The sequence below is a fragment of the Drosophila sechellia genome, chromosome X (assembly GCF_004382195.2).
Source record: "Drosophila sechellia strain sech25 chromosome X, ASM438219v1, whole genome shotgun sequence".
In the NCBI taxonomy this organism is placed as follows: domain Eukaryota; kingdom Metazoa; phylum Arthropoda; class Insecta; order Diptera; family Drosophilidae; genus Drosophila; species Drosophila sechellia.
In genome coordinates this window covers 11,780,588-11,796,341 of record NC_045954.1, presented here as the reverse complement: position 1 = coordinate 11,796,341, position 15,754 = coordinate 11,780,588, and the positions used below count along the sequence as shown (strand labels likewise).

Below are 15,754 nucleotides of genomic sequence, written 5' to 3'. Positions count from 1 at the left end.
CGCGGCTTTGGCCATGGTCGCGGCTATGACGACGCCGTTGGTGGTTGCACTGCTGCGGAGGCTTCCAGTTGGGGCAGCGCCGCGTCGCGGCTCGACTCTCTTGCCTCATTGGCGTTTCACAAAGCGAGCGGCGTTGGCTAAATTTGCATAAATTAACAATGTTTCGCAATTGCAGCCACTGATGCAGCGAATTCTTTGTGGCAGTGGGGCGAGGGACCCGCACAATCCTCACATGTCCCATGCTCCATGCCCAATGCTCCATGCTCCATGCCCCATGTCCAATGGCCACTGTGCCATGCGAGTGCCTGTGTGTGTTTTGTGTGTCGCAACCGTGGGCCAGTGTGGGCGTTTTATTGATTTGATGCTCCAACTTATTATCCCTCAGGCGGCCCCAGCTACTGCCTGTTAATCCCCTGGCGATGCGACGCCATTTGCCACGTCCCTGTTGCCCCCATTCCACCAGCCAGCCAGCCAGTGACTCCCACGCCCAGATGCACACTGTGCACGACAGTGAGGAGGATATATACGCATTAGGGTGAGCCACATATCAGCAAAGTTGATCGATTGCGGCTCATTAGGGCTTCATTTATTCCGACGATGGCCAATTGCGGTTCGATGGCTGAGAAGCCCGAAATTATGATTGAAAATGAGAAGGGTATGCTCAGAAATTCTAGCTTTATTTTGCATAACATTCGAAAATATTCGAACTCGAAGTTCAAATTCCTTAAAGTGACCGTGTTGCCATAACCAATTAAACTCTAAAGATTAGAGAGCACACTTCAAAATTTCAAAAAATTCCAAATGACGCCATTTAAAGCAAAGTTTATTTTTTTACTCAGTTTGCCCAGCGATGTAGCTTTAATCTTCAGACGGGCAATTAAAAATAAAAACAAAATTAAATTGGGTTTCTAAATTTAAAAGTGTTTCTTGGAAGAAAGATATTGATAAGATTAATGCGAAAGAACAATAAGGTGGGAATCATTATATAATTGTTTCGGCTTTTAATAGTTCACTGAGAAAAATTGTATTAATTGGATCACCCGAAGGGGTAAATTTCAACCCCTTTGCATTGCAAATTCGTCCAATTGAAACCAAAAATAAAAATAAAATCATCAGCAGTCAATTAATCAAGTTGGCATGTCCATACATATGTATGTACATCACACGGTTCATGTCAAGTGTCAAGAAAAAAACTTAGAACAAATCCAAAATTCCGATAGTGAAGTTGGTTTTAACTGGAATTGATACAAAAATCAAAAAACCACATATTTTAGGACCAAAAGGTTAATTTAAAGTTATAACTCTTTTAGCCATGGACACAGACAATCCTGGACAAGCAACCGTCGAGGCGGTCACCGCCAAAGGGGCAACCGCCGCAAACAACTGGTGCCTGATTGAAAGCGATCCGGGGGTCTTCACCGAGATGATTAGTGGTTTTGGCTGCACGGGTGCCCAGGTGGAGGAGATCTGGTCCATGAATGCAGACGCCTTTCGTCACCTGGAGCCCATCCATGGTCTGATCTTTCTGTTCAAATGGTTGGACAACATGCCCGCTGGTCGCGTGGTCACGGATAGGAGTGACATCTTCTTTGCTCGCCAGGTGGTAACGAATGCCTGTGCCACACAGGCTCTCATCTGCCTGCTGCTCAATCTCCAGCATGAAGACATCGATTTGGGTCCAATTTTGAGCGAATTGAAGATCTTCTGCCAGGATCTGTGTCCGGAATCCCGTGGACAATGCTTGGCCAAAGAGGAAAAGATCCGTAAGGTACACAATTCCTTTGCTCGACCCGAACTCTTTGTGGTTGAAGACAGTGCGGATTCGGAAGACGTAGATTGTTACCACTTTGTGGGCTTTATGCCAATAAAAGGCAAACTTTACGAATTGGACGGAATGAAAGAGGGTCCCATCGAGCTCGGCGAGATCGGCCAGCAACAGAACTGGCTGGATGTGGTCAGACCGATTATTGAGGAACGCATGAAGCGCTACAGCGTTGGAGAGATCCACTTCAATCTGATGGCCCTGGTCTCGGATCGTCAGCGATGCTACGAGCGGCAGATCCAAATGCTGGTCGAACTATCATCGCCGCTGAGCTACGCGGATTGTCAGGCGGAGATCGCCACCCTTATATACTTTGTGAAACTCGAGAAGGAGAAGAAGCGCCGCTACCGCAAGGAGAACAATCGTCGTCGCCACAATTATCTGCCATTCATCGTTGAGCTACTGAAGCAGCTGGGCGAGACTGGCCAATTGATGGCCATTTGCGACAAGGCCAAGGATCGGTCTTGTCCATCTAAGTCGAACAAAGACGCTATGGACCAACAACCTCAATAAGCTTAACATAGATGATGATATCAAACCAAATTACGCGACATCTCTGAACTGCATCATCGATTAATCGGAACCGAACACACATTCCACTTTGATGGAACTAGGAACGAGATTTAGTAGATTCCTAGACGTATATTTAATAAATGAAGTATAACATAAATATCGTGTAATGCATTATTCATCCATCAATCATGATTGATTCACTTCGGTTCTCGTTTTATCAAACAAAAGGGTTCAGCACGATTAAGTGATAAGATTGCGTCTTTATCTACTTGAGTTTCGAGAACAGTTTGTCGCATTGGGGATTTCGTAGGGATTAAATGTATTAAATGTATGCAAAATGGGTGCAACAAACTGTCTCTGTTTTAAGAACAAATTCCCAAACCTTGAGTATCCATTCAAGTGCTGTCGCCGCGAATTATGACAGATTCCATTTGGACTTTGGCCCAACAGTACGGCGCAAGTGCCCCTCATCTTGAGGCTCTGCCCACCACATCTTGTCGTCGGTTTTCAATTTGCATTTGCTGCAGCCACGACGGTTCCTCATCCGCAACCGTCTGTGGCTCTGATAAATGATTTCTTTTTAATGCTTCGATGGGGCCAATCCAAACGGAGGACGTCCAAACCTACAGCATCCATTTGCAACAGTCGGATGAGTATGACGGTTGGGACGGGACGTGGTGGATATTCTGGACGGTGGACGCTGCGCTTATTTGTTTATGTTGCACAAAGTAAACAACTAATTTTCATTTGCCGCAGGAGTCGCACACCCACGACAAGATGACGACGACAACCATGATGATGGGCGAGGACTAGAGGAGTGGAGGAGGATGCAGAAGCTGTAAACCTTTTTCGAGCGTTTCAACGATGGAAAGTTAAAAAAAAAATACATTTTACTTTAAAAACAATGTATGAGTTCATAGGTAAGTTCCAACATATTTAGATTGAACTCATAACTAAATGTTAATGGATTTTTGCATAGTTTCCTTTTCGCAGGATGCAGAACGGTTGTCATTGAAAAATACTTGCGGTTACTTCTATGAAATGGTATCGGTTTGCTTCACTCAGGGTTTCACTGCATGACAAGCTTCTGGTCAAAAGGATAATGCACGGCCAGAAACGCAAGGACATGGGAAAATTGAAGTGCCAGTGGGTGTGAGAAGTGGCTGTCATAAAAGGCAAAACACATGCACACACACAGACAGCAGGAGTACAAAAAAAATAAAAAGAAAAAGAAAAAATGTAGTACAAAAAACCGCAAAATAACCAAAAGACATTTCAACATGCGCCCGCTCAATTTTCCATCTCTTTTCCCGCTCGGCTGGATTTCCTTTTGTTACACTTGCTCCTGCACACTGTTTTCATTTCCTTCCTGCTCGTGGACATATGTAAATACGAGTGCAGCAGAGCAATCATAACAAAAATGCTGCACACTCAAATTATCCCTAAATAATTTAGATCTGTGCGGGCGAACAAGGTCGGCAACTTTACCTTTTGAAGCCTGTGGTGTGTGTGCGAAGCTGATTTCGGGTTTGCTTATCTTTCATTTCATATTTTTGGCCAAAAATGAAGCGGAAGAGGCGGTGGAGAAGGAGGACGAGGAGGGGGTTGAGGGTGTGGAAGAGGACACAACATGAAAGCGGAAGCGGAAGTGCTTACCTTTACACACATGCCCATGGGAGTTTATAGAGGCTGAAATCCAGCACTCGCAAAAACCGCACAGCATATGTAATCGATATGCATTTTAATACAACAACAAATAATGTTTTAGATTAAATTGTATGCTTAGTTCAAATCAACATACTAAGAGATATTACCATTAGATAATCATATTAAAAAACTTGTAGCTACGCAAATGATTTTTCCGAGTGAGTGGAAAGGAAAGTCCTCTGCGGAAAAAGTGAAGGCGTGGCCGAGGTGGGGAATCCCCTTCGTTTGCCTACTCACCTTTGAAATATGTCCACAGGTGCTCACACACACACACATACACACAAGGCATTCAACTTTTATGCCAAACAAAACAAAAACATTAAATTGGCATTAGCGAGGGTGGTCACAAAAGTTTGTGGTCCAAATTATGCAATTGCTGTTTCATTTGTCTAGTTGCCTGAAATTTTCCAAACCCCAAATTCTGAAACTATACTCTATAATCTAGAAAATTTTAACAATATGCTTGATAAAAAAAACCAATTAATTTTTCGTTTTTATATTATTAGCTAACCAATGAACACAATGCCATGAAAAGCAGTCACCGATTTGCAGTATTTGGCACTTCTTTTCGGTCGCCCCTCGCTTGGCTGCGTCTAGTTCAAAAGGCTAATTGAAATTTGCCATTAATAATGCAAAAAGGTCTCGGTGAGAAAGTTTTGGGGCCACCCACCCAACATGTTGGCACATACACGCACACACATATTTGTGTCCTGTGTGTGCGTACCATTTTAAATATTTCAAATATTTGTAACATTTGCGCGGTGACTGCCAAGTAACGAAACGCTCCGCTGGAATGGTATGATATGGTATGGGATGGTATGGTATGGGATGGGATGATGTGCTGTGTTGCGGGTTCGAGACCACCGCTGACTCGGCCTTGCCATTTACCGCACGCCAAAAACATCAACATCAGCGGCGGTGAACAGTCGGACAAGCCAGGTGGAGTGGCCAGGAGCGTCGCGGAATGAGCCAGGATGCTTATTTTCTGGTCCGTCAGCCGCCGGTGATGTCGACGTCACCATCACCATCACCGCTACCACCACCACCACCACCACCACCACTACATGTAAAACTGTAACTCCACCTCCTTCAGCGGAGGGTTTTGGTTTCTTGTTTCTTATTTTCAATCTTTTTTCCCCCCATTTTGGATATGTTGTGTGTGCTGCTGTGATTTCGCGAACTGGCGCCTGTGACTGTCCAAAAAAAAAAAAAAAAAAAAAAAATGGAAAATAAATTAACAAGGGTGAAGAGCACTGGGGTTGGCGAAACAAAATAAAAAAAACCAGCACATGTTCAAGACGGAATGTTCGAAAATATGTTCGAGGGGTCGAAATCCTGAAATTCAGTGACAAACCAAAAGTTTCGAAGGTGTGGGAGCAAAACCTGAAAGCAATTAAAGATCTCAAACATTTTATAAATAAATAAATAATAATATCATTTAAGTCAATACTGTGCTTCCTTAAATTGACATTACTAACATTGTATTTTTATAGATACGCTAAGATTGTAATAGATATGACCTTTGACTTACAACTGATTGAGTTAATTATAATTAGCTCTAAACGGCGATCGCTTTGGTTATTCAACAAATTGTAAAAGAAAATCGCATCTGCCGGCTGCCCTGTCTTTGTTTTATTATTTATTTCTTGCTTACTTTCAATTTTTTTTTCTCGTTTTCGTTGATTATTTCACGAAACAACAACGGCAAACAGAGACCAAAACGAATGCCCAGATCCTTGGAACCCAGGACATGGTTGGTATATATGTATGTATACTTATGACTGGCGAAGGAAAATACACACAGGGATAAAAAAAAATTGTGTAAAACGAAAAAAAAAGAAGAATGGCTTGGGAAAATCTCTTGAGGCTACTGAAAACTTCGTTCCATTCTGCCATCCTGCTTGCCCGATCCCCTCCAGATCCTGGTGCTGCTCCGTTTCACCTTGGGCAATCGTACGTACACATTTCTTATGCTGTGCTTCTTGGCTTTGCGCCTCGGAGTCCCGGTGTCCCGGCGTCACGGTCCCCAGTTGCCCATCGTCCTTTGTCCATTGTCCTTCGTGCCGTCCTATGTCCTGGTGCTGCATCTCTGTTGCTCCAACCGGAGCGCTGGCGTGCTCCCTGTCCTTATCCCTTTCCCACTTGCGCCATTTCGCTCGGCGGCTTTTCCAACGGCGCCAGTGGTTTAAACACATGAAACAATTATAAAGTTGCCAAGAAATGTAAACCCAAAGAGAAAACAATTTAATTGAATTTAACCAGGGGGTTGTCATATCCTAATGGATTTAAAACAACAACAACAACAGCAGACCGAAGCGGTAACCGCAACTACAACAACCACTACATCAAATACAAAATAAAATATAGAAAAAAAAATGTCAGTAGAGAAAAGGGAACTTCTGGGGATGGTGACCCCAGCGAGGAGGAAACCCCAATCGAATCGATAGCGGGCAAAATAATTAATATTTTAGTACTGGCGAGTAGTCACAGTGGCTGGTTTTAAAACTAACTTAAAGCTTTAGATGAAATTCAAATCATTCATTTGTCGTAAAATGATTTGATTAGCAAACGAATTACTATATATAATTATTAAAATAAAAAAAAATAAATTAATAAAATTCACATGCTTAATAAACCACGTTAGTTGTTTTAGTAAGTTTAGTTGTTTAGTTAGTTATTTAATAATCGAAGTTCTAAGTAAATCTACCTAATGAAATATCTTCCAAAGGGTTCATCCTAATATAAGATACAGATACTTTTACAACATAAATTTTGTATGTTGTTCTGCAGTTTGTTTATAAACAAATATTATTATTAATTCCTTTTAACTCTGCTGCCATAGATCTTTGGTTTTAAATGCATAAATCCCTTGAATTTCGGTTTTGTAATAGCCATAGGTTTTTTGCCAAAGTGGCGACATTGCAGTTGGCTCTTTGCTCCCTGCGACTGACACCACCCACATCGGCGGCCACGCCCCCGCGGCCGCCCACCGAATAAACATGCCGCCACTTTGATTCGGCATTGAAATTGAAATCCGCTTATTTGATGCTGGATTAAAAAAAAAAATAGAAGCGAAATAAATAATAAAATGGAGAAAAAAGAAATCGGTGCAAAGCAAGCAAAACAATATTTTCCTAATTTTCGCGCGCGCACGCGACCAAGGAAAAGACAAAACGAAGAAAAATTCCCCGAGCGTCAGGGGCAAAAGGAAACTGTCAGCGGCAGCAACAGGAGAAAATGCCCCGCGGAGTGGGCGGAAAAGCGAGTGGGTGGCACTGGTGGGTGGTGGGCGGTCTGCTGGAATGGAAATGAAAACGAAAATGGAAATGGGACATTTTCTGGCTGCAGTCAGCACAGCGCGACTGTGTTTGGCTTTTGTTTGCCGTTGATTTCCGCTGCTTCCGATTGCTTTGTTGTACTTCCTTTGGCCCTCCTTTCATTCCTTTTATTATTGCCAGTGCCCCAAAACGAAGAGGCAAAAGGTGATTTGATAAGACATCTCAAAAAAAAATAAAATAAAACGGGGAACCAAAATGCGAAAATAGAAGGGGACAAGGTGAAGTGGTTGGTGGATTGAGCCACTTAGATTGAGGAATTGTTTTACATTTCACAGAGCCTGAAAATGTCACTTTACCATTTTATCGCAACAAACTGAGAAGGCATTTGAAATATTCATCAGCAAAAAATCATTTTAAAAATAAGCTTCTAATAAAATAATATACATTTAAAGGTTTTTTAACTCTTTAAAACGCCGATTGACCAGCGCGCATTAACGAATAATTACATTAATTAAATATTAGAACAAACACATTTATAAAAAAAAAAAAAAAACAATCGATTGATGGGTTGAAAAATGGCAAATTATTTTTATGCGGGCGCATTCAGTTTGCAATCATTTTGTCATACATTATTATTGTTTGCACAACAGAATTGTAAAATTGATTTATTTATTTATTCACTTGTAGTCTATTTGCTTTTATTTTATTTCATATATTGTTTCGACTAAATTAATGCTCAACCAGCCAGAGGAAAATCAAATACTCCACGCGCCCATTTCAAAAACTGAAATCGAAATCAAAACCAAGTCGAGGAATGGTCAAGAATTATTGGCCAACGGCAATGGAAATTGGAAATGCGTGTCCAAAAAAATCAAAATCATAAAAGATAGGCAATAGATAGCCCTATCTGGCTAGGTTTCAGTTTTATTTTCGCTTAAATCAAAATTGCCAGCGAACGATAAAAGTACTAAATCAAAGCGAAAATGATTCAATTAAAACTTAGATATACCCTTAGTTATACATTTAACAATTAAACCAATGTAAATTACAGATTAATTACAGATTTTCACATATAAACCGGATATTCAAATCATATTTTATGAAAAATACAAAATAAAATCTCTAAACACTAAGATTTAAACCAAACTACAGATTGCATAAACTTATAAATAATTCAATTTAAAAAACATATTAAAGCTTGAATTAAATTTCAATAAAGTCGAACAATCTTCGCGCAAGGCACCCAATTTGCATAGAAAATAATGAAAAATCAAGCAAAGTACTTTAATCAAATGCATACATTTTTAAATGAAATACGCTGGAGGTTTAATGCGGTGGCATCCTTTTTGGCCCGAGTAAAGCAAATAAATATAAATAAATTCGCAGCAGACAAATAACACGGCGCAATGGGAAATTTGAAACATATTTTCGGTTAACCAATAATATAAACTAAGCCACCAACTTGTACATAAATTAAAATGAACAAATTGAACAATGCGAGTAGTAAACAAAAATGTTTTCAACTTTATTTTCGTTCTCATTAATTATTCGAGTTGCCTAATACGGCGTGTAAGTATTTGGCAATAAACATGGCTAATAATAATGCACAAATGAAACGTCATGGCCGGCACTCAAAAATGCCAAAAAAAAAAAAAAAAAAAAAAAAAAAAAAAAAAAAACCCATGGTTGTATCTATGAATATTTATGGACACTTATTGGAATTTTTGGCATAGACCAACAAAAGGAATGCCCAAAAAGATTCGCTTTTAATCGCATCAGAGGACATTTTCATCCCCCCTCCCATCTCCGTTCCCCCCTTTCCCAGCATCGCTCAGTTGGATTTAACAAACAATTGGCATGTTTTTGGCTTTTTGCTGCTCGACGACATGTTTGTTGTTAATTTGTTGCTATTGCACGGCTGTCGGCTCTGTTTTTATTATTTGAATCCAGTGCTTTAGGGATTGAAAACATACACACTCGCACACACACACACACAAATGCGTGCATATCGGCATGCACATAAAAAGCATTTATTTATGCAAATTTTATTTTATTTGTTTTCAATATTTTGGTAACTTTGTCGCTGATATTTCCGCCATGCAAAATCAACAGCAGCCGGACAACAAATCCAGCCAACTGACCGGCTGTCAGGCAGCCAACCCACCTGGCCATGTGCAAATGCGTTTCACTGAATCATGCATGGGTGCAGTGCGTTTCGCGACTGTAGTTCTTAAATCTTAAATCTTAAATCTAGATTTTTGGCGAAATACTAGACCAAATAAGGATTGCCATACCTCGTTCAACTCGTATTCAAATTGCCAATCGATTGGCATTTAAATTTCGAATTTGTAATTTTTTTTTAATTTTTTTGCAAAATTTTATTGTGTAAATATTGCGTTTTTGCAAAAACCAATTTTTTTCGTAAAATACACTGTTTTTTGGCCATAACTTAGAAAATAATGGTCTGATCATGGCATGATCAATGTCATGCCTCGTTGAGATCGTAATCAAATTTCCAATCAAACTGTATTTAAAAATGGGAAAATCAATTTTTTGCCATTTTTTACAAATTTTGATGATGTTACCCCTTTCAAAAATGTGAAAATTTGCACAAAAATTGATTTCCCTAAATCCTTCAAAAAGTGATAGGAATTGTTAGCACTGGTAAATATCTGCTCAAAAAAGTTTTACTTTCATCTATATGATAATTTTTAGCGAATTTATGGCGAAAATTCAGTTTGTAAATATCAAGTTTTTGGCAAAAGCCGTTTTTCCGAATTTCAGTCATCAAATAATCAGTTTTTTTGCCACAACTTTAAAAATAATTGCCTGAATATAGAATGTCATACCTCGCTGAGCTCGTAATTAAATTTCCAATCAAACTGTTCACACATGGGATTTTTAATTTTTTGCCAATTTTTGCAAATTTTTTACCCCTTACAAAAAATGCAAAAATTCATCCAAAAAATAATTTCCCAAAGTCGAACAAAAAGTGATAGGGATCGACTGTATTGGTAATTAGCTGCTCAAAATTGTGTTTCTTTTATCTATAAGACCATTTTTAGCCATTGTATAAAGATTCTCCCATCGTAAATGTTGAATTTTTGCGAAAAGTTGTTTTCCTAATTTTCAGTAAAAAAAATAATAAGTTTTTGGACCAAAACTTTGGAAATAAGGATTCGAAAATAGAATGTCACACCTCGTTGATTTTGTTTTTAAATTCCTAATCGAATAGAGTTTCAATATGAAAATCTTAATTTTTTCATTTTTTTTTTTTTTTTGGAAATTTTGATGATGCTACAAAAAATTCAAAAATTAAAAAAATATTTTCTCAATATCCACTTTAAAATGATATGGTTCATATGGTTACACAAATGTTTGTATAAAGTTTTATCCAGCTCCTAATTAGGTTGCCCATTAAATGGCATAACACTTAAGATACGCACTGTATTGTGTTGGATAAAAATAAATATGCACACACATTCAGTCGCATATGTATGGATCAGTGTGCATTTGTGTGTGTGCTTCTGGCGACGCATTATTTTGTATTTTAATAATTCAAATATCAATTTGTTGTTACATTAAATATTTAATTTGAACTAAAATGTGTTAAATTCTTTGGGGTATTACGAGCGCACAACTGAACAAGTCCATTGTGTGCGAGTGGGTGTGTGCGAGCGAGAGGGCTGGCATGGGGGAAAGAGACGCACATATGGAATGCAATTTTTGGTCTGCTTAATTACAGCTTAAAATCTTTGATTAAAAAACCAACCAAACAAATAGACACCGGCGGCAAAGCTGAAATAAATACTGAAACCCAAACCGAAATGCTAATTGCCATCCGGTGAAGTCTACCATGAATCTAAAATGCAGTAAAATCTTTGGAATTTTGAAAGATTATCCTAGCCATGGCTGGATTTCCAATCAAAGTAAAGACAAGCCCAAATGGCAACTATTTTTACATATGAAATTTGTATAAATCAATTGATAAGCGGGTTGTTGGTGGTTGGGGGTATCTTTATCCTTTCGCAGGACTCGCGTGCCTCTGCGATTCCGAGGTCCGCCTCTTTGCCTAATTGCCCACTTGACGGCAGCTGCTCTGGGTCAGTTTAGCCCATTCCACTTGGATTCCGCGAGGAGACGGAAGAGGACCGGACTGCTTGGCCAGCAGTCATTGAGCGTATGGCATGTTTGTCAATGCCGGATGAACTCCCAGTACGCAGGGTCCCGGACGTGCGGCAAGTTCAGGTGCATGCCACATCCATTGAGCCCAGCCCAGCGCAGTCCAGTCTAGTCCAACCCAGTCCCGAACGGTATGCCGTATCGTGCGTCCTTCAATCCACTCACACTCCAGTGGAGTAGGCTCTTGGCCACGTTGCCTGGACGACCCAAAACGCATGCAATCAAGTGTAAAATCATAGCATTTTTAATTGATTCCACCAACGCAACGCAAAGCAACGCAGTCGTATCCTGGCCAGGACAAATTCAGGCTCAGTCCTTGTCTCGTGTTTATGTTGTTTTTTCTCGCTTTTTGGTTTTTTTTTTTCTGCATCCTGCCCACTTGGACCGGCGAACCCTTCTAATACGCCGCTTTCGGAACTGCGGGTGTTTTGTTTTCAAATGCCTTATGAAAGGGTATACAAACTTGGCTAAGTACGTATGCCAACAAATGGCAATCATTCACATGAATATATGAACAAATGTTTAACCAATTTTATACCAAACTGTAGGCACCTGAAACACCAAATCCTATTCATATGAATATTTTTTATTGGAAAGAGTATTTGCAGTTTCATTGAAAATCTAACTTGCGTTCTGCGTTTTTTGTTTTTGTTGCCTTCTTTGTTTGGTTAATTGGCAGTTTTTGCCTCTGTCTGACTATGAGCCATCGGAAGCGCAGAAGTCTCTGGCAGGAGCACCTTACCCTTGCCCAATTCCTGTCCCAATCCAAATCCGTTGTTCACATAGCCCATTGCCACCTGGAAGCTGGGAACCTCAATCGAGTGAGCTGGCTGCTTGACGTGTCCTCGACTTTGGCATTGCCATGGGTTAGCCCCCAGGATGCGGCAGGACTCTCGTCCTGTCATCTGCCATGCCCTTTCGATTGAATTGTCCTGGCTGGCCCAGCCTGCTCCCCTGCTCCCCACCCACCTCCTTCTCCCTCATCGCCTTTTGTTGGTCTCATTTTTCCTGGATTTGATTTACATCTTTCATGTCCCCACACCCCCCACCCAGCCCACTGAGCCCTTTGGGCGGGCCAATTGGTACATGTCCTTGTTGTGCAAGATATTGCCTGCCTATGCTGGGTATCTTCGGTATCCTCTGATATCGGGGCAAACATGAGAGCCACTGTATCATCGACTTTGAATCGAGAACTGAGCTCGTTAATCAGCTCAAAGAAGCTGGGTTCGGAAAAATCGAATTTTTGAAATTTAAAAGCTGGAATCGTTTGCCCATTTTTTGCCCATGTTTGCCCACCAATTAGTTTTTTTTGCCCACGTCCAGTTTTTGAGATATGAATTTTCGAACAAGTTCGAAAATTTTCGAAGATCAAAAATTTCACTTTTTTCAAAATTTTTTTTTTTTAATCGCAATAACTTCGTTTGCCCACGTTTGCCCACCCTTTAGAATTTTGAAATTTTCGAAAATTTTCGAAGATCAAAAATTTCACTTTTTTCAATTTTTTTTTTTTTAAATCGCAATAACATCGTTTGCCCACGTTTGCCCACCCTTTAGAATTTTGAAAAAATTTATACTTTAGAAAATATAAGACATTCAAGTTTACCTCGGTCTACTTTGCCCACCCTTCGAAATTATTTTTTTTCGTTTGCCCACTCTTAAAAATAAAAAATTTCGATTGCCCACCTCTTAAAACTAAATAATTTCGTTTGCCCATCCTTTAAAATTAGTTTATTTCGTTTGCCCACCCTTTAAAATTAGTTTTTTTCGTTTGCCCACCCTTCGAAATTAGTTTTTTTCGTTTGCCCACTCTTAAAAATAAAAAATTTCGATTGCCCACCTCTTAAAACTAAATAATTTCGTTTGCCCATCCTTTAAAATTAGTTTATTTCGTTTGCCCACCCTTTAAAATTAGTTTTTTTCGTTTGCCCACCCTTCGAAATTAGTTTTGGTTGACAATCAATCTATTTTTATTAAATATTATGTATTATATTATATTATTATGTATTTATTATATGTATTTTATTATCGCAAAATATTAAATTGAAAAAGAAAAGGTTTTTAAGGAAAACAACATATTTTGTTTATATTATTTGGGATATTAATGATGTCTCTGAAAATGTTAAATTATTTAAATGACGTAGCTTTCAATCATTGCATTGCATTAATTTTTTTCAGTGCACAATAGCGACTTCGTCTCCAACAAGGACTCTGGCAATAATTCGTAAATTTGCTCAAATAAATTCCATGCTGAGCGGGACAGGCGGAGCGATTGGGAAGCAAGTCGGAGTCAGATGGAGATTGGCGATGGCGATGGCGATGTGGATGTGGATGTGGATGTGGCTGCGGATGGAGATGGAAATGGAGAGCCTAAAATATGTTGTCCGGGCTGAGTCAGGGAAAATGTATGCAAAGCCCCCTGGAACGAATTCCACCTACCCGTTGACTCCGATTCCGATATGAAAAACATTCGCCGGGCGACTAGGGCACGAAATTCATGGCAGAACGGCAAGCATGGATCCGCATCGACATCCGCGTCCACATCCGCGCCCAGATCGCCTGCCACGCCGCCACGCAGATAAGCGACAATTGTAGCCAATCGAAGGCGGCATAAATAAATAAATATACTCGTATAAACAATCGATGGCAGTCCGCCTTTTCGGAGACCAAAGTGGTCCCATTCTCGACGGCGGGCGGGCAATTAATTTGCCATTTGTTTGTCTGTCTTGAAAGGCGACAAATCCCCCATACGCTGATAAGAATGAATGAGCCATCGCTGCAGATACAGATACAGGATACAGATGCATTCGCCGCTTCGGCTACAGATACGTTTGCGGATGCGAATGGCAATGCAGCGCACAGATGTAAATGTATCTATGCGTGCTGCGAATGCCAATGCGGATGCGAGTGCGGATGTTGCCATTAACGGAAAGCAGCTTTGCTGGGCTTTGTGGGGTTAAGGGTTAAGGGCACTGCGAAAAGGACTCACTTGATCATCACTTGAGCCCAGCGTTAAGCCGTTAATGTTCCAAACAGGATTAAGGCTGCCATTTTCGGTTGCCCACAGTTCGGAGATCTTGGTTGGGTATTCATCTCTTCCAGCACTGCTTCAATTGAATTTAACACTTTGCTGTTTCCTTGGATACATATATGTATATTTCCTTAAGAAATCTCAAATACGGAAACCGATTTTGGACTATGCCTCACAATAAACGGAAATCCTGCGCTGATCCCTGCCTAATTTGCAGTGATCCCACTGCAGCCAGATCTCTGATTCCCGCTCCACCCCCCCTGGAAACTTTTGGCAAACTCCAAAATCTTGGCCAGCGGCTGGGAGTGGGCGTGTCTGAAACAGTTTTCATTGCCAGAGAGGAAGTAATTAAAACACAACTCAAAGGACATTTTAATTTAATCCCTTTGAGCTTGTCTCGCTGGCTGTCTCGTCGCCATCACAAACATGCGACGCCGCCGCCGCAGCGGACGCAGTAGTCAACATCGAGGCCAAGACTCAAGTCCCGGCCAGAACCTACCAGTTACCCGGGCGGCTGGGAACCGTCACTGCCATGGCCTTTATTATTCCGACCAAGTCAAGTCGAGCCAAAAAATCGTGGCGCTAGTTGTGCATTCTGGCGTCCGGAAGAAAGCGCCATTGCAGCATCGATGTCATTGCGGGCAATACACTGAAAGAATTGGTCTCTCTTTCGTGATGTAATCAGCAATATGATTCCTAGTAATTTGCTTTGTTAACTAAACAGTTGCTTCAGGTACGAATTAGTTACTTGGTGTGCTTACTGAATATTTATTACATTTTCTTTGATTTCTTTTCAGTGCCATTAGCGAATAAATCATAACGCTTTGACCAAGCTCCCCATTTTCCTCCACTTTCCTCGCACTTTCTGCGCCTTTCTCCGCCTAAGCCTCTCCCATTTCCCCGCCAACTGGGATGGCATTTCCCATTTGCCAAGACTTTCCTCCTCCATTTTGGTTGCCTTTTATTTATGCCGACAGTTTATTAATGCCAGTCGGAGGCGGAGGCGTAGGCGGCGTTGGGCGGTGGGCGTGGCCAGCGATTGCAACGTGCAGTTGTGGGCGGACCGCCTTGTAATTGTATTTGCTTATATATGAATGTATATGTATGTATGTGCATGTGTGTGTGGCTCCAGGGGCGCACTTTTGATTTGAGGAGCCCACACATTGGTCTGCTACATGGCCGAGATTTTGGCATTGGCCTTCGGCCAACAGGGATGCTGCAAAT

At 40.7% G+C, this 15,754-nt stretch overlaps 1 protein-coding gene across 1 annotated transcript; it reads left to right on the top strand.

The window, feature by feature from the left end:
- The first annotated feature begins 1,173 nt into the window (after positions 1-1,173).
- Positions 1,174-2,486, top strand: LOC6620320 (ubiquitin carboxyl-terminal hydrolase isozyme L5). Its single transcript, XM_002044492.2, has one exon. The coding sequence runs from the start codon at positions 1,313-1,315 to the stop codon at positions 2,333-2,335; it is 1,023 nt and encodes a 340-aa protein (XP_002044528.1). The 5' UTR covers positions 1,174-1,312; the 3' UTR covers positions 2,336-2,486.
- Positions 2,487-15,754: the final 13,268 nt, after the last annotated feature.

Excerpts from the sequence above, each read along its gene's own strand:
- LOC6620320 (XM_002044492.2), top strand. The coding sequence starts at position 1,313 with ATGGACACAGACAATCCTGGACAAGCAACCGTCGAGGCGGTCACCGCC.